This window comes from Bos javanicus, chromosome 2 (genome assembly GCF_032452875.1).
Source record: "Bos javanicus breed banteng chromosome 2, ARS-OSU_banteng_1.0, whole genome shotgun sequence".
Lineage (NCBI taxonomy): Eukaryota > Metazoa > Chordata > Mammalia > Artiodactyla > Bovidae > Bos > Bos javanicus.
Window position 1 is genome coordinate 17,504,073 of NC_083869.1, and position 23,191 is coordinate 17,527,263.

At 39.3% G+C, this 23,191-nt stretch overlaps 1 protein-coding gene across 9 annotated transcripts in view; it reads left to right on the top strand.

Annotated features, from left to right (window-relative positions):
• Positions 1-15,324, top strand: part of ZNF385B (zinc finger protein 385B) — a 372,985-nt gene extending 357,661 nt beyond the window's left edge. For all 9 annotated transcript variants that reach the window (XM_061433976.1, XM_061433957.1, XM_061433967.1 and 6 more), the window contains 4 exons: positions 9,810-10,055; positions 11,071-11,249; positions 12,332-12,433; positions 13,842-15,324. In XM_061433976.1, coding sequence (XP_061289960.1) covers positions 9,810-10,055; positions 11,071-11,249; positions 12,332-12,433; positions 13,842-14,060 — 746 coding nt within the window. In that variant the 3' untranslated portion in view covers positions 14,061-15,324. The remainder of the gene's footprint in view (positions 1-9,809; positions 10,056-11,070; positions 11,250-12,331; positions 12,434-13,841) is intronic.
• Positions 15,325-23,191: the final 7,867 nt, after the last annotated feature.

Consider the following 23,191-nt stretch of genomic DNA (forward strand, 5'->3'; position numbering starts at 1 on the left):
GTATCAACTAATTGGGGATTCAGTGGACCTTTCCAGGGTGGTGGAAACATTCTATATCTCTATATCTTATATATTAATATCTTATATCTTATGTATATCTTAGGTTAACATAAATGTATTTGTTCTTGTTGTTCAGTCACTAAGTCATATCCAACAGTGTGACCCCATGGACTGCAGCACACCAGGCCTCCCTGTACTAACTCCCCAAGTTTGCCCAGATTCATGTCCATTGAGTCGGTGGTGCTATCCAACCATCTCATCCTCTGCCACCCTCTTCTTTTACTCTTTCTGGAGCTATTAGTAACTCTCCTCTGCTCTTCCGCCATAGTATATTGGACACCTGCCAACCCGAGGGCTCATCTTTCTGTGTCATATCTTTTTGCTTTTTTTATACAGTTGATGGGGTTCTCACGGCAAGAAAACCAGAGTGGTTTTCCATTCCCTTCCCCAGTGGACCATGTTTTGTCAGAACTCTCCACCATGACCCATGTGTCTTAGGTGGCCCTGCACAGCATGGCTCATAGCTTCATTGAGTTATGCAAGCCCCTTCACCACGACAAGGCTGTGATCCATGAAGGGGACACAAATGTATACATAGGTATAAATTCATTAAACTTTGTGTACTTTACAGTATATAAGTTATATCTCAATAAAAAAGAAATAAATAGGTACAGATAGTTACCAGTACTGCATTAGAGGATATGAAAATAAACGAGATAATGAACATAAGTTCTTACCATACTGCTTGGTCTATAGAGAGTATTCAACTAGTATTGGCTATTAATTTGTGATTATTATGGCTGCTTTTGCTATCACTCTAAGCTATAACTGCCAGGAACATCTACTAGATCACTTTTTGTTTGTTTTACATAAAAGTAAACTTCTTGAAATAAGGATTGAGCCTCTGAATTCAGCTTCTAAGAACACTGCTCCAACCAACTTAACAGTATTAGTTACGTATACAGACATAGGAAACAAACTAATGGCTACCAAAGTGTTAAGAAAGGTGGGGGAATAAATGAGGAGTTTGAGATTAACATATACACACTACTACATGTAAAATAGACAACCAACAAGGACCTACTGTCTAACACAGGGAACTATGCTCAATATTTTGTAATATCCTATAAGGGAAAAGAATCCGAAAAAGAATAGATATATATGTAAGTATAACTAAATCACTTTGCTATACACCTGAAACTAACACAACCTTGTAAATCAACAAGCTTCAATTAATATATATAAATATATATTAATTATATATATAATTAACATATATATATATATATATATATAGGCTACCCAGAGGTAAAAGAATCTGCCTGCCAGTGCAGGAGACCTAGGAGACCTGGGTTTGATCCCTGGGTCAGGAAGATCCCCTGGAGTAGGAAATGACAACCTACTTCAGTATTCTTGCCTGGAAAATTCCAGGACAGCGGGACCTGGCAGGCTATAGTCCATAGTGTTGCAAAAAGTTAGACATGAATCAGCGACTGAGCACACAGATATGTATATATATTGGTTGTATATAAAAGGAGGCTTGTTATTATGGTAAAGTTTACTTATTTAGTGTAAAAATTTTAACTCCTAAAAATGCATTTAGCTCAAGAGTTTTGTTCCCTTTTAGAATTAAGAATTTTTTTAAAAATTACTTTGAAATGCAAATCATTAGTTTTATGAAAACATATTCAACCTGTTTAGTATAAAAAGAAATGAAAATCAAATTGACAATGAGGTACTATATTACATCTGTCATACTGGCAAAAAACAATGGATGCTTAGGCTGGTAAAGGTACAGGGAAGCCAGCAATTTCTTACAAAGCTCTAAGAGTATTAATTTGTATAACCATCTGGAGGGCAATTTGGCAATGTGCATCACAAGCTTTTTGTCTCAACAATTTCTCTTCAAAGTTTAGGTCCTGAGGAAACTATAATAGAAGTATACAGAGCTGTCTGTACACAGTGCTGTTTATTGAGTATATGCGAATTCAGTGGCATACAAACATGATTGCCTATATACTCTGTTGAATCTTCCTTTCTCATTCCTCAAAGGCACTGTCAGATATCAGAAGAAAGTCTGGTCTTATCTGCAACTTTAGGCTCTTATCCAACTGAACACTGCCTTCATCCTGGCTCAGATTGGACCATGGGAAGAGGCATAGCTTGCCCTTTCCTTCTTCCCCATTATATCATTTCTGATTCTTACCCTTTCCAATCTTTAGGGATGGGAGAAGGAATGGAAGGGAGGGCAAATACTTTGGTACTTAAGGACAACTATTGATGCCTTCTGCATGGTAGGTATCCAGATGCTTCTCAAAGACCATGAGTAAGGTCTCCACGTGGTTCAATTCTTCCTCAGTCCTGACCACTAAAGATCCACTCCTCAGGCTCTTACTGCCAGGGTCCTGATGATCAGCCCTCTTGTGTTTATACCAATAGCAAGGCTCAAGCCTGGCCACCTTTTCTCAGCTTCATCTCTGTCCAGCCTTCCTTTCCTCTACCTCACCTGGCATGAGAGATAGATCACCAAGGCCTAAAGTCGTTTGATGGGGGAATGAAATACCAGTGTCCCCTTGTTACATGCATATCTAGCTTTACTTATTTGTCTGGATTCAGAAGCCTCCAACCAGACAAGAAACTTACAATGCCAGCAAGTCCTCCAATCCTTATACAGTCCAAGTGGTAGGTGATAGGGTGTTGGTAACAGGATAAGTCTACTATCTTTTTTTTAAATGCTACCAGTATGTGTCTGGGGGTTCTTTGAGGACCTTTTCTAAGGTACTGAATTACCTGATACCAATTGCTTTCAGTTTGGGGTTGTGGGCTTCATTCCCAGGTAAAAGAATTCCTACTCTATCTTTTTAACAATAGTAAAAGTGCAAACCAGAAATAACCTAAATATCAAAAGATTTGTTAAATATAGTATATCCATGTAAGTATACATCATTTGGTGTTATAAATTATGATCCAATTCTATCTATATTTATTGAAATGGAAAGATATTCTTGACACATTGCTAAGCAACAAATGTTAATAATAGAACATTATGTTTCTGTCTATTCATGCTGCTGCTGCTGAGTCGCTTCAGTTGTGTCCGACTCTGTGTGACCCCATAGACGGCAGCCCACCAGGCTCCCCCATCCCTGGGATTCTCCAGGCAAGAACACTGGAGTGGGTTGCCATTTCCTTCTCCAATGCATGAAAGTGAAAAGTGAAAGTGAAGTCGCTCAGTCGTGTCCGACTCTTAGCGACCCCATGGACTGCAGCCCACCAGGCTCCTCCATCCATGGGATTTTCCAGGCAAGAGTACTGGAGTGGGGTGCCATTGCCTTCTCCACTGTCTATTCATATACACTATTATATACAATAATATGGAGTAATAGATATCGAAGCATAAGCGTGCAAGTCAAGGATCAGCAAACTGCTACCTGCAGGCTAAATCTAGCCTGCTGCCTCTTTATCTGAGTTTGTTCAATCACACGTGCTGCTGCCGCTAAGTCACGTCAGTCGTGTCCGACTCTATGCGACCCCACAGACGGCAGCCCACCAGGCTCCCCTGTCCCTGGGATTCTCCAGGCAAGAACACTGGAGTGGGTTGCCATAATCACATGTGCAGGTGGCTACTTTCCTGCTATTACAGCAAAGTTTAGCACAAGTTGAAACAGAGACTGTGTGGCTTAAAAGCTCACTATGTTTATTATCCGGTGCTTTACAGAAAAAAGTTTGTTGACTTTTATTTTAGATAATAGAATCATGGGCGATTTTAATTTTTTTAAATGTTTGTCTAACTTTATTTTCTATATCAAGCATTTATCATATAAAATACTGCATGTATCTGTTATTGATATCTGTTATCTGTTATTGAAGCCATTGACACCTGATTAGAAAAAAACTTTTATTTATAACATTAAACTCAAGAGTAAACCTTGTGTAAACCAAAAGTTGATTATAGCTTCCAAAGTTCTACTTCAAATAAGGTCTATGCTATAGTTAGAATATTAATTTGTTTTGAAAATCAAGACCTGTAAATGGACATGACTCTTCTAATTACCAACAGTATTAGTTTCTGAAAACTGATTTCAGAATTCTTACACGTTCTTTTCATCTTCCATGTCAGAGTATTTGTGCTCTGAGGCTGTATATAAGTAAAATAGTGTTAAGCTGGGTCAATTCGAGTAAAATTTTTGGAGTAAAAAAAATAGTGAAACATAAGTATTGAAAACTGATTTCTTTCACCTGGTTTATCAACTGGAGATTAAAACATTCCAAAAAGAGAGATTTTCAAAATGTTTTGAGCTTTGGAAAATAAGTGAATCAGAGTGGGACCTTTCAAGAAAGCTACTTTGAAAAACTAAATTCATTTGGATGCATAAATTATGGATATTTGTTATAAAGGGCAATTCTGATGCAGCTCAGCAAATTTTACTTCAAAATCCTGCAGGATAAAACCTTAAGAAAGGAGTTTGAGTAATCAGGAAATAATTAAGACAGTCAGAAAACCTGCTAATTAACATTAGGTGAGGGAATACTTGAAACTGGAATTCATATTAACCAGAAGTTCCAGATGACATGCATCTTTATTAAAAGAAACAGAAGTAAACAGTTCATTAATTAAACTTTCAAATACACAAAATAAGAAGGCTGTAAAAATGTCAGTAAGGGAAGAGAAATAACACACTTTGATAAAAATATCTAACAATTAAAATGAGAATAATAAAATTAGGCTTTGATGCTTATAAGTATACATATCCAAAAACAAAGTCAGAATTTAAACTATTGCTCAGAGACTTTCCTGCCGCAGAATCCCCTGAATATGATGACACCATTTACACATTTCCAAAGTCAATATGTTCCTAATATTCTCAAAGTTTAAGACTCTATCTAGGGCATGCAAACTAAAACATAAATTATCTAAATGTGAACCGTGTAAATCTTAAACACTCTATAACTTTTTAAAAGGGAAACAGCTATCCATAGTATCTACTTTCGGAGAAGGCGATGGCACCCCACTCCAGTACTCTTGCCTGGAGAATCCCATGGACGGAGGGGCCTGGTGGGCTGCAGTCCATGGGGTCGCTAAGAGTCGGACCCGACTGAGCGACTTGACTTTCCGCTTTCATGCATTGGAGAAGGAAATGGCAACCCACTCCAGTGTTCTTGCCTGGAGAATCCCAGGGACAGGGGAGCCTGGTGGGCTGCCGTCTATGGGGTTGCACAGAGTCGGAGACGACTGACTCGACTTAGCAGCAGTATCTACTTTAATAGTTTTAAAATATTCTCTGCCTTCTGACTCAATCCATCCTTATATCTCCCATTACACCTGTTGCCCTTTTCTGTGCTGACCTACCAGGTACTCACCAGGAAACTCCACGCTTTCCAACAGCTAAACATTCCCTCACATTTCCACTTCTAACCATTCACTCCCTGCTCCTTTCCACTCCATTCCATGCTTATCTAAATCTGATCTTCAAAACTCATCTTCAAAACCTAGACAGAATGTCACTTCCTTAATGAAAAATTCCTTCCTAACCAAACATGCTGCTGCTGTTAAGTCACTTCAGCCGTGTCCGACTCTGTGCGACCCCATAGACGGCAGCCCACCAGGCTCCCCCGTCCCCGGGATTCTTCAGGCAAGAACACTGGAGTGGGTTGCCATTTCCTTCTCCAATTAACCAAACATAATTACTTTCAATTCTAGATTCTCATGCCTCTTGCCAGTTTCTGTCATAAATTAGAGATCTCTGAGTGAATTTCTTATATCCCCTGCTAAGCTATTACTTTTTTAAAGTCTGTGCTATGCTTGAAGTTAAGTTGCTCAGTCAGGTCCGACTCTTTGTGACTCCATGGACTGTAGCCCACCAGGCTCCCCCGTCCCCGGGATTCTCCAGGCAAGAATACTGGAGTGGGTTGCCATGACCTCCTCCAGGGAATCTTCCCAACCCAGGGATCGAACCCAGGTCTCCTGCATTGCAGGCAGATTCTTTATCATCTGAGCCACCAGCAAAGCCCAAGAATACTAAAGTGGGTAGCCTCTCCCTTCTCCAGTGGATCTTCCCGACCCAGGAATCAAACCAGGGTCTCCTGCATTGCAAGCAGATTCTTTACCAGCTGAGCTACCAGGGAAGCCCTTTTTAAAGTCTGTACCTACTTTATTTATCAGAACTATGCTCTTCAGTAACTAGCACACTGTCAGCAGTTAGCATATTATAAATACGCACCTGTTAATGAGTAAATGACCTCTTTTGAAACGGAGATGTAAAAAGGAAATCTGTGTACTTTTTTCTTAAAGAAATAGGGACACAGAGGAAAAAGATATAGTTTTGTCCATCTTCTCAATGTACCTTGAATCAGATGATTGTTGAATACCATAAATATTTTTAAGGCAAACATGCTTTAAAACTAACCTATAATTGTAAAACAAAGAAACAGCTTTTCCACATCTCCAGGTGACTAATGTATGCCTCTTATAATGTTAATGCCACGTGAAGTCCTTTCTGTGCAGGAAGATTAATACATTACATGGTGAATAGTTACAGAAAAGATCATGCTCATTGATGCTACCTACTAATCTGTGGGGCATTTTCGAATATTAATGAGCCCCCATTGCCACATTTTTAAGGTAGAAATAATCTTTAGCCTTACGTTTTTCACAAGTTTGTTGTAAGAGATTAAAAGATAATGTAAGTGATTGTACTTAGTAAATTATAAAGTTCTATGTAAGAATATAGGAGGGAAGTCAACATAAGGGAAATTAAAATAATATGGATAAAAGACAGAATGAGTGACGACTAAATGACTAAAACACGTCAGATTCTTTAGGAATTTATATAAATATTTTATGAATTGCTTGAAGCCAAGAAGGATTTTGCTACACGCAATAACTTAAGCTCCCATCACAAGAAACTGAGTAATACTGTAGGAACAAATCTTAAAAGATTACTGAATTACTTCACTGCTTTGTATCATTCAGTCACTAAGTCATGTCTGACTCTATGCAGCCCCATGGACTGCAGCACACCAGGCTTCCCCGTCCTTCACTATCTCATGGAGTTTGCTCCAGCTCATGTCCATTGAGTTGATGAAGCCAGCCAACCATCTCATCCTTTGTTGCCCCATTCTCCTCCTGCCTTCAATCTTTCCCAGCATCAGTGTCTTTTCCAATGATTCTGCTCTTCACATCAGGTGACCAAAGTATTGGAGCTTCAGCATCAGTCCTTCTAGTGAATATTTAGTCCTGATTTCCTTTAGGATTGACTGGTTGATCTCCTTGCTGTCCAAGGCACTCTCAAGAATCTTCTTCAATACCACAGTTCAAAAGCATTGATTCTTTGGCACTCAGCCTTCTTTATGCCCCAACTCTCACATTGATACATGACTACTGGAAAAAGCATAGCTTTGACTCTATGGACCTTTGTTGGCAAAGTAATGTCTCTGCTTTTTCATATGCTGTCAAGGTTTGTCATAGCTTTTCTTCCAAAGAGCAAGCATCTTTTAATTTCATGGCTTCAGTAACCATCCACATTGATTTTGGAGTCCAGGAAAATAAAGTCTGTCACTGTTTCCCCATCCATTTGCCATGAAGTGATGGGACTGGATGCTATGATCTTAGTTTTTTGAATGTTGCGTTTTAAGCCAGCTTTTTCATTCTCTTTCACTTTCTTCAAGAGCCTCTTTAGTTCCTCTTCGCTTTCTGCCATTATTATCTGCATATCTGCTTTGTGAGTTCTAGAAAATTGCAAATTCAATCTGAGGGATCCTTATAGACAAGAGAATACCAGACTTGAAGTAATCTTCAATCTAACTTACTTACTATTACCATTTAGGAAGACTGATTTACTTCCTTCACTCATACTATTTGAGGTCAGTTTAGTAAAAGCCTGAGATCTTTTCCATCATACTTTATGGTATCCTGAAGTTTTAATAAACTCTCTAAAAAGGACTAGAGATTGTGGAAACCAAGGATTAAAAGGGATCTGAGCATTCCTTTATTCCAAACACCACCCAGGTGTTGAAATGTATCTACAGTATCCCTGCTGTGTCTAGTCTTGACCTTGATGAATCCAACTCGGGAAAAGAGATGGAAATCAACTGCTGATCCCTAAATCAATTAAGCAGAAATACCATCTCCCCTCATTTTTGATGTGTGTGGAAGTGTTGGTTTGCCCCAAATACAGAAGAGACACCCAGAACCTTATCATTCCTTCATCCTTCCTTCCTTCCTTCTTGGTCATCCAAGTCCGTGGTACATGGTTAGGGCAATTACATAAATTTTCAGTTTTAATTCCCTTTCTCTCTTAATGAGAGTTTATCAGCATACCTACAGACATTTTCTAAGATCAAGGCTCTACTAGGATTAAACTTGTGATGAATTTTGTATTTGCCTTAGAAGCTCCACCTTCTTTCTCAAAGGAGCCACTGAATAGAGTCTGTCTTGAATAACAAATGAACCCCAAAGTGTTAGACTCTGTTAAAGTCACTTTGACCCCTCTTATAGCCTGCACATGGGCCTTGAGGATTATAAACATTAAGTAGCTACATGATCAAAATTCCAAGACATCTATAAATGATTTGGCTAATCCTCATACTGTGCTTGTGGTTAATGTCATTATTTAAAACTTATGATTCAGACTGGCAGTAGTTAATAAGTATAATGAGTAGAATCTTTGAATCTTTTATTTGGGGTAAACTGCATTGCTATTCAAAGAGCAGCAAAAACTTAACCAATCATAACCAAAATTAACTATGTTTCTTCCCTCCCCTCTGCCCTATTCCCTAAGGTTAAAATTTTAACTTGGTATAAAAATTGAATTTTAACTTTATGTTCTCCATGTCATAATTAAAACATGAGTAGTCAAATGAAACTGTCATTGCATGTCTTATTTCATGTTACCATCGTATCATTTAATCAGATTGGAAGGTAGCTGGTTTCCCTATATATTAAAGGGACAAAATTTATAACTCAGGGGTATCAGACAGAAAGTTACCTGCTGCAAGTGAGAGAACAAAGTCATGTTTCAGGAGTCATCATGACCTTGCAGTGATCTGATATGGGAACTGAAGCCATGGAGTTCTTTCTTCAATCAATCTCAAGGAAAATCTGCACCACACACACACACACACACACACACACACGAACTACCTATAGAAAACAAACTTCTGCCTGCCAGAGGGAAAGGTGGGGGGTAGGGAAGAATAAATTAGGAGTTTGGGATTAACATATACACAAACTACCATAGATAAAAGAGATAAACAACAAGGATCTACTGTATGGCACAGGAAACTCTACTCAGTATTCTGTAATAACCTATATGGAAAAGAACCTGAAAAAGGATGGATATATGTATAACTGAATCACTTTGCTGTATGCTGCTGCTGCTGCTGCTAAGTCACTTCAGTCGTGTCCGACTCTGTGCGACCCCAGAGATGGCAGCCCACCAGGCTCCCCTGTCCCTGGGATTCTCCAGGCAAGAACACTGGAGTGGGTTGCCATTTCCTTCTCCAATGTATGAAAGTGAAAACTGAAAGTGAAGTCACTCCGTCATGTCCGACCCTCAGCAACCCCATGGACTGCGGCCCACCAGGCTCCTCCATCCATGGGATTTTCCAGGCAAGAGTACTGGAGCGGGCTGCCACTTGCTGTATACTTGAAACTAAAACAACATTGTAAATCAACTATACTCCAATATAAAATAAATTTTTTTCAAAAACTACATGCAGAAATCAGATTTTTATTTTTAATTCCTTTATGTCAATTTGTCTGTCCTTATGGTATATGAGGCCTTAACATTGTCTCTGTGTGTCTCTCTTAGAAGAAAAAGGGAAGTTAAAAGGCAGCATTTCCAATCAAGTATCAAGCTCTGAAGGTGGCTTATTTCTTCCCAAGCCTGGCACAGCAGCCCTGCCACCTGCAGCAGCCACTTCTCCCTCCAAGAGCACGAATGGAGCGCCTGGTACTGTTTCAGAATCAGAAGAAGAAAAAGCCAAAAAACTGCTTTATTGTTCACTATGCAAAGTGGCTGTGAACTCCCTGTCACAGCTAGAGGCACACAACACAGGTTAGTAGCTACTGTTTGAATTTAAATAATGTTCATAACAAGATCCAGCTTTTCCCATCAGAATACCTTATCCTTTGTTGTTCAGACATTAGGTTTGTTCGGTCTTCTCTACTTTTTTGATTCAAAGGAGTGATTTTAAGAAAGTATGGTATAACAACTTTAGAAACAGCAAGGCAGAAGCAGCTTGGAGATAAAATTTGTTCTCTTCTTTATTTTCTCAAAAGCATCTAGTACTTCCCCAAACTCATTATGATGAAATGACAGAAATGAAGACAAATCTCTCTCTATGCACAAGGTTCACTGCAACACACTCCTAAGAGAAAAAAAATGGAAGCAACCTAAAAGTCCCTCAGCAGGGAAATGTTGAACGAATTATAGTAACCCAGGATGATAGAATATATCACTCAGCCATTACAGTAAAATTACAAGAAAATATGATTTGATGTGTGAAATTTTCAGGATATTTAATTTGCATGATCCCAATTTTGAAAACATATTTTTTTAGTATACTAAGAAAAGAAACTGAAAAGAAATACACTAAAATTATAACAGTGGTTATCTCTGGGTGGTGAAAATAGAGGTAATGTTTATTTTCTTACGCTTCTCTATATTTTCATATTCTCTTTATTATATACTCATGGTTTCCTTTTTTTTTTCAATGAAAATATGTTAAATCTATGTGCATGCCAAGTCGCTTCAGCCGTGTCCAACTCTTTGCGACCGTGGGGACCTAGCCCATGAGGCTTCTCTGTCCATGGGATTCTCCAGGCAAGAATCCTCGAATGGGTTGCCACACCCTCCTCCAGGGGATCTTCCCAACCCAGGGATGGAACCTGAGTCTCCTGCAGCTCCTGCATTGGCAGGCAGTTTCTTTACCACTAGCACCACCTGGGAAGCACCAGATTAGCATTAAAAAAAGTCATTTCAAAAAGTTTTGGGAAATGCAACCTAAACTTTTCAAGAGCTTCATATAGTTCTTAAATAGCTATTTACTATATGTTTCTTTCTGTCTTAGGATCAAAACACAAGACTATGGTTGAAGCTCGTAATGGGGCTGGTCCAATTAAGTCCTATCCAAGACCTGGATCAAGATTAAAGATGCAGAATGGCAGTAAGGGGTCAGGACTACAGAACAAGACATTTCATTGTGAAATCTGTGATGTTCACGTTAATTCAGAAATTCAACTCAAACAGGTAACGTACCCTGAATTAGTAGTCACTGTTGCTTGGGTATCCTTTTGACTGTATCCCTGGTCTATATTAATGGTTCTCACTGTGCTCACAGTTAAATTTCCTGACCTTATAGGATGCCTATGATATACAACATGGAAGTGCTATGTGGAAGAAAAAGTTAGTACTAAATATCTGTGCCTACTAATACTACAGGCTTCCCTGTGGCTCAGATGGTAAAGAATCTGTCTGCAATGAGGGGGACCTGAGTTTGATCTCTCTGTTGGGAAGATCCCCTGGAGGAGGGCATGGCAACCCATTCCAGCATTCTTGCCAGGAGAATCCTGTGGACAGAGGAGCCTGGTGGGTTACAGTCCATGGGGTCACAAAGAGTCGGACATGACTGAGCAACTAATGCTTTACTTTTCACTTACTATTACCACATGTCAGATTCCAGGCTTGGTGTTAGGGACCAAGGAGCACCGCGGTCACTTGGAGCTTACAGCTGAACAGGGACTTCTAAGATAGGAGAGGTTCAATCTGTCTTCCAAGGACCCAAAGTCTGCTTAGGGAGACAGATTCATCAGTCACTGTGGTGCATGCATGCCTGTTCAGTCCCATCCGACTCTTTGCTACCCTTTGGACTGTATCCCGCCAGGCTCCTCTGTCCATGGGATTCTCCAGGCAAGAACACTGGAGTGGGTTGCCATGTCCTCCTCCAGGGGATCTTCCCAACCCAGGGATCAAACCTGTGTCTCTTACATCACCTACATTGGCAGGCATATTCTTTACCACTAGTGCCATCTGGGAAACCCCTAGTCACAGTGTTAATACCAGGCAAAGTTCAAGGAGTGCCACAGAGAAAGGGAAGGGAGAGAGGTATTGCAATATAATGCGGAGCAAATCTTAATTCAGAGAGTGTGGTGATCTTACCCACACCACCACAGAACCAGGGACCTGGAACTGGGAGTGGAGGAACCAGCTCTTCACCTGATCTCAGTATGTCCTATTTCCAGGAACCAGACATATTTTTCTGTCTAAGAAATACATTTTACATAGCATAAGACTCACACATCCATTCAGCTAACGCATCAAACTTTTTTCAGCACATTTCTAGCCGAAGGCATAAGGATCGAGTTGCTGGGAAGCCATTAAAGCCAAAATACAGCCCTTATAACAAACTCCAGCGGAGCCCAAGCATTTTAGCAGTAAGTTCACCTTGCCTGCTCACCTGTCTTGTGGGGCAGCCTTGCTGGCTGGGGCAGAGACTGTGGGTAAGGAGGGTCTAGGGACTAATTGGTTCTGAAAGCATTTTGACTTTAAATAGCCCTCATAGAGAGGAAATTTAGAAGGAACTCAGTCCCTTCTATAGGACACCTTGAAGATAGATTGTTTAGAAGAAAGAAACTGAACCTCTGTAAGGGCCAGTACCTTACTGTTCACAGGACCTTTTCTGAAGATTCCCTTCGTTAGCATATAAAGAAAAGTCAAGTCTTGGGAAGAAGGGCAGTGATGCCGGAGGAATCTTGGAGCATTTTAGGGAAAAGGGACTGCTTTCCAAAAACGAAGTGCATCTATTTAATATCCTCCTCCTTTCTGGGGTGTTTTTCTCTTTTTCCAGAAAGCACATGGGTTGTGTATATTCCTCTCTCTTTCCCTGTCTAGCAGGCATGTTGAGAGTCAGCCTGTCTTACCTGCTCTCAGTATGTGCTATTTTTAGTTTCTTTGCAAAAATATCAATGGGTTCCACCAATAGATGTCATATAAATACCCAGATGGAAGGATTTCCTAGTCTCCCTGGGACTTAGCCCAATGTGGTGGTCTGTCTGAGGCTGAAAGCTGGGATTGGCCAGCTGGAGGTGATACTGACATTACCCCCAGCTTTTCCGAAGCTCCATGGATGCTGCAAGCAGGTGTTACGAGCATTAAGCAAATCCAGCTTGCAAAGCTCCTCCTGATTGCAAAAGAGAGGGATTAAGGATTGATTTCTTACTTCACAGCAAGAGTCCACCTGGGATTCCTTTTAAATAGAGATAGTTTCTAGCCCACTTACAATCATTACCAATGACAACTCTGAGTTAGCTGCAGATTTTCAGGGAATAGTTTTTAAGTAGCCAGAGAGGCATAAACTGACTATATCTTCTTGACTCCTCATGGGTCCCCAGTGTCCCGAACTCCAGTTACCTCAACCCAGTGCAGCTTTTTTAATGTGAGGTGAAGGGTAAGGCACATTCTCTTAAAAGCCTCATTGTGGCTTAAGATAAGCCAGAATTTTGAATGGAGCTCCTCCACACTCTACACAGGAAACCTTCTGGGTATATTTGGTTTTTCCTTGTGAGCAGCAGCATAACATAGCTTCAGTATCTATTCATAGAGGCTTTCCCCCGAACCTAGTGCCCAGGGGCAAGGACCACCAGACAAGAGTTGAAATGGAAACAAATTATAGTTAAGGTATGCCAAGAGACTTTGAAACCAGCTTTGTGAAAATAATCTAGACAGGTCAAGATTTTTAAATTTTGACTTCTTTATGTTGGTTTTTACTTACGAAAATATATCAGCGCTGCCACCATTCAAAACTCTCTCCCCACCCCACTCCTGGTTTTCTCCCTCTCCTAGGCAAAACTTGCATTCCAGAAGGATATGATGAAGCCCCTGGCCCCGGCCTTCCTGTCCTCGCCCCTGGCGGCGGCGGCGGCCGTGTCCTCTGCGCTGTCTCTGCCGCCCCGGCCGTCGGCCTCGCTCTTCCAGGCTGCAGCCATCCCTCCCGCTCTGCTGAGGCCAGGCCACGGCCCCATCCGCGCGACCCCCGCCTCCATCCTCTTTGCCCCGTACTGATGTTCCGCAAGCCCCCAGACGGTTGAGGCAGTAGGGAAGTAGAGCAGGAAAGCCAAAAAAGGATTCAGCAATTCGAGCATTTTGAGTTGCAGTGCCGCACCCAGCTGCAGAATGCAGCATCTGACTCCAAAGAGAAAGTCACTGAGATTCAAAAGTGTTTTTTTGGGGGGCGCTCCTGTAATTTTGGAATCTGAGCAGCACAAGCTTTGTCTCTCTCTTTCCTCCCCCTGCCCTAACCCATTCAATTTGTGTATTTGAAATACTGAGTTTCTTGCAAATGTGTTTGTCAGAAAAAAATATATATGTGCGTATATATCATTCTCTGACAATTTCTCCATGGGTGTGATCTGGCTTAGAAACAATATGGAATATTTTCCTGACAGACTTGAAAACTAGGGTCTTCCTCACACGTCTGTAAATAATCCTGGAATCCAACTGGGCACATTCTAGTGTGGAACAAAACTAGATGAACACAAGTGCTTGCTTGTGGACACCATCTTACCAACGGATCACCGCGTTTTCCTTCTGGTGTACTCTTGTTGACAGGGATCGTGTACTGTTTTAGACCCAAGTGCTGTTGTATCCTGTGTAGTACTAGATCTGTATTTCTTGTCTGAATTAACACTTTTAGTTGCTGTGTAAATGTTAGGAGGCAAAGTAGCTTTGAATTTTCTCTTTGAGAGAACAAAAGATAATGTATTTTCTTTGTTTTACATTTTATTTGGTGATATTTAAACAAAATAGAAAGCCATATAACATAGCTCTGATTACTACCTGTCCGCTATTTTTGTTTAACTTATTTTGGAGCTTCCTCACCAGTTTTGAGTTGCGAAGCAAATGTATACAAACAGAAAAAGAGCTTCCTAAATTGCACATTTTTGCACCTCTCGTGCACTCTGCAAGAAGACAATAAATCTATGTATTTCTATGTCATTATCTTCATTTTTAACCTGTTTTCATTTGTAATGATGCTACATAATTTTGTGGCTCCCTAATGCAATAATGTACAGAAGATAAAAAAAAAATTTATAATTGAACAATCTGTCTTTCTGTTCACTGAATCTGTTGCAGGTTATGCTCCCATGCCCCCGTTTCTAAGCTGATATCAACAAGACTGGAATGTTTGTGATATCAGGGGCAAGAGGTATAAGACAGCAAAATAAAATGAACTCTTTTAGAGCATCTATATCTGCAATCTGTAAATGGTAAAATGTCTGTGTATTTTTTTAAATGTACCTTTTCAATAAAAGTACAAAAAATAAAATCTGTTTATTTTCAAAGTTATTTTCTCCTGAGACACCTCCAATTTGAACTCATCTGATGAAGGATTTTCAGTAGGTGTAAAGATTGCTTCTAACGTATTTAGCATTTTCACTTCTTATTTTCAGCATATTTATTTGTCATGTTTATTCATTACTGTTCACAGCATCTGCATGAAGTGAGACTTTACTGCTGTTTTCCCTCTGAATCTCTAAGAAGTTGGACCAGAGTTGTAAGTGTGACCCAAAATCACAGTAGCAGCCTGCCAAAAATGTTGACATAGTTTTTAAACATTCCCTGAGTCTTCTAAATCCCAAACTCATCTTTTATTCAAGTCCAACACAATAATGATCTCCTTTTAGAGGAACTGATTCCACTCTCCCCTTTGACCTTCTCTAATCAGCCAACCCCTCTTTTCTTCCACTTCATTCCGTTTTTAAGTGTAAAGAGCAATACATCCTGGTTTTTTCTGGTTATCTGCTTAATGAGCTGCTCTAATACATAGTAGCTTAAGATAAAACCATTTTATCGTATCACAGTCTCGGGGGCCAGTAATTCTATCAAGGCTCGGCTGGGCTGTTCTGTTCCTGAGTCCTCAATAAAAGATCCCTGGGTAGTATTTGGCTGGTAGATGGGCTGGTATGGAGGCCAAAACAGCTTTGCTTGTATGTCTGCCTAGATGGAGGGACTGGGAAGCTAGACTCTACTGGAACAGTTCAAGGGCCTTTGGGTGGTCTTCCCAGCTAAGTGGTCTCAGGTAGTTATCTAGTAATTCAGGGCTCCCAGAGAGAGCATTTGAAGAAGTTCTAGGTGGAAGTCAAAAGGCTTCTTATAAAATTGTCTCAAAACTCCCAGCATGTCACTTATGCTGCATTCTATTGATCAAGCAAGTCCCTGAGATCAATCTAGATTCAAAGAGAAGGAGATTATTCACTTTGAGAAAAGAATTTTTGGCCATCTTTAATCTACTAATCTGTTATAGAATTTTGAGGGAAGTGGTAGTAGCATGGTGATCCAGCCAGTCCCTCCTAAAGGAAATCAGTCCTGGGTGTTCATTGGAAGGACTGATGTTGAAGCTGAAACTCCAATACTTTGGCCACCTGACGCGAAGAGCTGACTCATTTGAAAAGACCCTGATGTTGGGAAAGATTGAAGGCAGGAGGAGAAGGGGACGACAGAGGATGCGATGGTTAGATGGCGTCACCGACTCAATGGACATGAGTTTGGGTAAACTCAGGGAGTTGGTGATGGACAGGGAGGCCTGGCATGCTGCAGTTCATGGGGTCACAAAGAGTCAGACACAACTGAGCGACTGAACTGAACTGAACTGGTAGTAGCTTTATAGCTATTGTGCTCAGTCATGTCCAACTCTCTGCGGCCCCATGGACTGTAGCCCGCCAGGCTCCTCTGTCCATGAAATTTTCCAGGCAAGAGTACTGGAATGGGTTGCCACTTCCTACCAAGGGATCTTCCCAACCCAGGGATTGAAACCTCATCTCTTGTGCCTTCTGTATTGGTGGATTCTTTACCACTAATGCCACGTTGTGGCTATTATAGATTCTGTTTTCCTCCATCTTAAGTCCAGATTATATCAGTTTTTTAAGTTGAGAAAAACAGGGGTTGAAGTAGGAGCTAAATTCTCATTTCTAAGATATTAAGGCCAGTGGATGACTGTGCAGCTCTGAAATGTGGCAACAGACTTCCTCTATCAAAGAGTTACTCCACTGTTTGAAAATTGACTTATAATCAGGTCAGTGTTAATGTCTATTAAGATTCCAGTTTTACATTCACAATTTGAAAGTGAAAATGAAAGTCGCTCAGTTGTGTCGGACTCTTTACTATTACATGGACTATACAGTCCCTGGAATTCTCCAGTCCAGAATACTGGAGTGGGTAGCCTTTCCCTTCTCCAGGCGATCTATCCAACCCAGGGATCAAACCCAGGTCTCCGGCATTGCAGGCAGATTCTTTACCCACTGAGCCACAAGGGAAGCCTATTTTCAATATGACTCTTTCGAATTCTCACCACTGGTTGGACCCTCAGACATATTTTGAAGAAACTGTGTTTTAGTTCAACTCTAGAGAAGCTTTTTTTTTTTTAATAGACACCATTGACAATTACATTTCATTTCTCTTGTATCATTCTAAATCTCACTAAATTTTACCAATCCTCAAAAAATTTTAAGTATCTACATACAAATAGACCTAGGAATTTACTGATTATTGTAGAGTCTAAGTTTTAAAACATCACCTCAGGGAGGAAGTATGAAAGCATAATAATTAATTTAAATGCAAAAGAAGCCAAGGATAGCTTCAAGCAATGATTTATAAAACACTATCAAGCAGATATATCTTATCATCCACCCTGATTCTGAGGTGGCAGAATGGATCAATCCTGAGGGGTACCCCTTCCTATGCCATTTCTAGTGGGAAAAGACTACTATTCTACCCCCTACTTATTCAGAAAGTTAAAAAATGTGCTGCTTACTCTGACATGGTCCACCTCTGGTCTCTATAGAATCTAAAAACTGGTCTCACATAGGATTGCCAGATAAAATATAAAAATACCTCATTAAATTTTCAGATACGTAATGAATAATTTTTAGCATAAATTTTTATAATTTGTATTATGACATTACACATAGACTAGTATGTTCCATAAATAAGTATCTGGAACATATGTATACCAAACAATATTTGTTGTCTATCTGAAATTCATATTTAAGTGGACAGCTTGTATTTTTATTTGCTAAATCTGGCAACACTTGTCTCAGGAGTATTCCTCTTCTTCTCAAGTACCATAATCGTTCAGGAGAGAAGTGACCTCCTGGGTGTTAAAAGCTAAATGGTGAGATTCTTAAAGGCACCCTGTGAAACGCAGTCACAAATAGACAGAGGAAGGAACTTGCGGTAAGTAAATGTCAATGATATATTGACATTGATAGGACCAGGACAGGGAAATATGTAGCTGCAGATGCCTCTAACTTAAAGCTGTTTTGATACCTGTTTAACAAAATTAAAGTATTATGACAGCAAAAAAAAAAATCCTTTTATATTATGTACAAAACATATCACCCTTGAGTTGTTCCTTCTCTGCCCTAAAAGAATTCTTATTTTCTGGAGCAGAAATGGTTGTGGTTGTGTGAATTTTTCTCTCAGAAAGTGCTTTAAGGCAAATTACACTACAGTTAATGTAGCTGAGACAGAGAACCAAGGGATTCCCATTGGGGCAGTGGGGGAAGGAGAAAGAACTGATAGAACATCAGGTAAAAATCCTGTTGTGCTGTCTCCTTTTGGGAGTCTAAATAGATTAACTGAGGAGAATGAGTTTGGGGGGGTGTTTTGAGGAATGGGTGCCCACTGCCTGAGCTGCCATCAGAGAGAGGGATCATGGCAAGAGGGGGACGATGAGCAGGAACTCCTTGATAGATAGGTCAGCAGCAAGACATACACATTTGGGACTTCCTGGTGGTCCGGTAGTTGAGACTTTCTGAGCTTCCAAAGCAGGGACATGGATTCGATCCCTGGTTGGGGAACTAGGATCTTGCATGGCGCATGGCATGCCCCCAAAACAAACAACCAAAAAAACTCACATAAAAATATACCCCCTTGATAAGCACATGCATCTTCAGGTAACAGGCAGAAGAATTTCATTTCACCTCTCTAGGTCTGCTGTGTGGATTCTGGTCTCTGCTGATAGTTTTATTTCTACCAGATATTTGTTTCTTTAATCTGTTGGCCCTCAATTAATATTACAGGTGACATGACCTCTATGAGAAAATGCCAGTTTCTGGTACTGTGGTGGGTTGAGGAGAAAATGAGTATTGCAAGAGAAGAGTCCACAGGGGATGCTCATCTTTGCCTCCTTCCTTCCTCCAGGTAATTAGCTCCCCAGGAGAATTCATCAGGGATATGAGGCAGGTTTTCAGCAACTATGAAAAGGGACTGTCGGGAACTGCCCTGATTTCTTTGGCTAAAATTTCTAAAGCCAGAATGAAAATGTAATGTGTTCTTCTACTCCTCACTAAATGCTCAGACTATATCAAACCTCAGGTTGTCAGATCAATCCCTCTGTGGATGCAATGAAAATATCTTTGTGTCACATTATTCATTTTAAAGAAGTCACTTATCTACAGATGATTGGACAAGCTTGTCATTAAACACCTGTTTTTCATTTTTATTATAGTAGAAAAGTAAAGTTAGACTAGAGGAAAATTAAAAAGAATAGTACATATTCTGTACTCGAAAGACCTGAACTGAAGCTCTGGTCATTTCATACGCTCGTTAGTTCAATGACCTTATGTCAGAAAATGATCTTATGTAAGTTCCCAACACCTCAGTATTTCACATATATAAAACAGACACAATGATACCCAACTCACAGGGTAATTCTGAGAAGCAAATAAAATTAAACATGTAAAAATGTTTCTGTAAATTACAGTTTGCTAAACAAGGTTTCACAGTAAGTAGATAAATGAAATTAATTTTTCATTTTAAATTTCTAAATTTTAAGATTTTCTCAAATTAGCCAATTTTTGAGTTTTTGGTGTTAACCTAGACTCAGAGGAAAATACATCTGTAATGGAGAATAGCAAATCCATTCATTGTAAGTTGATGCTTTTATTCACAAGAATATAATGCAAATAGAAATAGTACTAAAATAATAGAGCCAAAATAAATGCAAAGTGTTTATATATCACAGAGTTGTTTGAAGTTTATAAATCTTATATTCCGTATAACCAAAACAGAATTTCAGGTTGTAGAAAATCAAAATCTTCTTTGTGTTATTAAAAAATTACTACTGTTACAAAAATAAGTTCCTTTCTGATATAGAAAATTAAAAGACACTATAAGGAGGATTTAAACATGCAAGACAAATTAAGAAAATATTTATAATAAGTGTGACATATAATTTCATACCTTTATTATATAGAGAGGTCATAAAATGAAGTGAGGAAACTCTTTCAGAGAAGAAAGATGAGAAGTCCAGTAGCAAAACAGGCAAGAAGGCAACCCAGAAAAGGCAAAATATATACCAACGCTTATTAAGTATGAAGAGATGTTTATCATCATTAAAAAATACAAATTACATCAAAATTTTTTTGATCTAGCATATTGACAAATTATAAATTTTCTAAACCTTATGTCAGTGAGAGTGGGGAAACAGATACATTCACGCACTGTTTGTATTAATAAATATTGCTTTGACTTTTCTGGAATTATATGTATCATTATGTCAATTACCCATAATCTTGGGCCCAGGAATTCCATATCCAAGGCTTTATTGTAGGACATTAACCCTGTAAATTTAAGAAGATTTGTGTCTACAGTGTTTCTTAATTGTTTGTTTATCAAGAGAAACTATTCCTTAGCCCAGATATTCATAGTTTCATAGTTCAGGAACATGGGTAAATTACAAACTTCAGTGAAACTCAACTCAAGGAAATTCTTTACATTCCAAAAACACTTTGTGCTCTGAAAGATACCAGCCTTCTTCATCTCCTCAAAATATCTGCCTCAGTAATTTCACTCAGATGAAAAATAATGGGATAATGATAGTTTAAGTCTGGTTCAACACAAATTTACAACCTTATTTATCAAGGCTGAAAATAGAAGACTATTAAAAATAGCTGAAGAGATAGCATGTGTCATAGTGCTTAATGTTACTGTAACTGCTGGTTAAGGCTTACATCTAAATCTGATGCAGAGTTCTTTTTTTGTGTGTCTGTGTATAGTCATTTCCATTTACTCTGTGCCTTTTTTGTAACTTAGCCTTTCTGAGACTCGGTTTGCTAATCTGATGCAGAGTTCTTACTAGCATTGAAATTATTTTTTCAGCTACCTGATATATAGAGAGTGGTGCTATGAGTCTGGAAGTACGTTTCAAAATAGCTGAAAAAAGTTCATTTATAGAGACGAGTAAATAAATTACGGAACTTACGAGTGGGAAACCACATAATGACATAATCCTATAATTATGAAAAGATGTTGATGATATGTGTCCTAATGGGGGAAATAAAAGGTTAGAACAACATGTTGAGTTTGATCACATTTGCATTAAAGTTTAAACTATCTGTTCATTTGTATATATACTTGGAGAAATGTCTGATAAAAGAGTTATACAGACTGATAGACGTTACCCCTGAGTTGTAGATTTTCATGTGAATTTATATTTTATTCATAAGTTTTGGTAAATTTTTGCATTTTTTTTTTACAAGGAACACATGTTGCTATTTCAGGATCATGTAAATATAATCAGTTACCCTGTTACAACCAAAATAGACCTCCACTATATAATGACAGAGGGACAATTTTAAAAGACCCCAAGAAATTATAATTGGAGAATAAATGCATAACAAATGTCAAATAAAAATAATGATAAAAAGCAAAAAAGGAGTTTTACCATTACTTCAGATTTCTTTTCTGCCTTGAGAAAGACTATTTTGCTGACATATTGAGAAATTGTAATAAGATTACTTTAAAAAAGGAAACACCTAATAATTTAAATAATGTAAATAGCCTCTTCAGATCTATGATTCTCAATGCCTCTCATATAGATTCTTCTCATCTATCTCATGTTCTAAGTTCTGTTGTTCAACCAATTCTGTCTTTTATTACTAAACACCAATTCTATGGCAATTGCATAAATAACGCCTAGATTCATGGCACCCCACTCCAGTACTCTTGCCTGGAAAATCCCATGGACGGAGGAGCCTGGTGGGCTGCAGTCCATGGGGTCTCTAAGAGGCAGACACGACTGAGCGACTTCACTTTCACTTTTCACTTTCATGCATTGGAGAAGGAAATGGCAACCCACTCCAGTGTTCTTGCCTAGAGGATCCCAGGGATGGCGGGGCCTGGTGGGCTGCTGTATATGGGGTCACACAGAGTCGGACACGACTGAAGCGACTTAGCAGCAGCAGCAGCAGATTCATTCAACTCCATGACATTATTATAAGGTCAAAATGAATTCACCTTTCACTGTTGACTGGAAGTGCATTTTTATTATAAAATACATAATCTAGTCGATAGGCCACCAACTGAAAAAAGGCAGTCTCCTTTTCCCTTCTCTGAGATGACAGCCATTTTAGGCATATCATCTGATGTTTCATCCTCTATAATTTAGGCAGAGGGGAAGAATCAAATGCATAAAAAGCGCAAACTACGTAAGAACTAAGAGCGAAGAGCTAGTAAAATTTCCTTGAAGAGCAGCTGACAGCATTTAACCTACAGAACCCAGAAGTTTCAAATGATAAAAGGATAATGTAACACACAAACTCTCCTTCCTGTCAGGCAGTTGGAATCCCATGCAGGCACTTCCCTTAAGAGAATTCATTATTTGGATGCCAAAACCATTTCACTTTCCACTGCACATAAACTCATGGCACATATGGGACTAAACGTTAAAATCAAAGCTTGCATGATAAATAGGAAAACCATGTAGTGAAAGAACACGTTGCACTTTGATTTCTGTCTTTCTAAGATAAAGATCAGTAGGCTTCTCTGTGTAGCTCCAGGTAACAGAAGGCTCTCCTGAGGTGCATTGTCATTACTGATAGCTCGCAGTCAAGTTCACACCTTCTTTAAAACAAAACGCTGGCTTTAATTCTCACAATTCACAATATGGCTGAGCCCATTTTAAATCAATATAGTGAGCAGTTAAGCACTGAAATTGGCTTGAACACAGAACACCAAGCAAGAGTAGAAAAGTAGCACTGGTCTCAAGACTTAGAAAGCAGTGCTTTTGTAATAGGGTAGTTGCTTTGCTTTTGTTGTTGTTCAATCACTCAGTCGTGTCCAACTCTTTGCAACCCCATGAACTGCAGCTTGCCAGGCTTCCCTGTCCTTCACCATCTCCCAGCGTTTGCTCA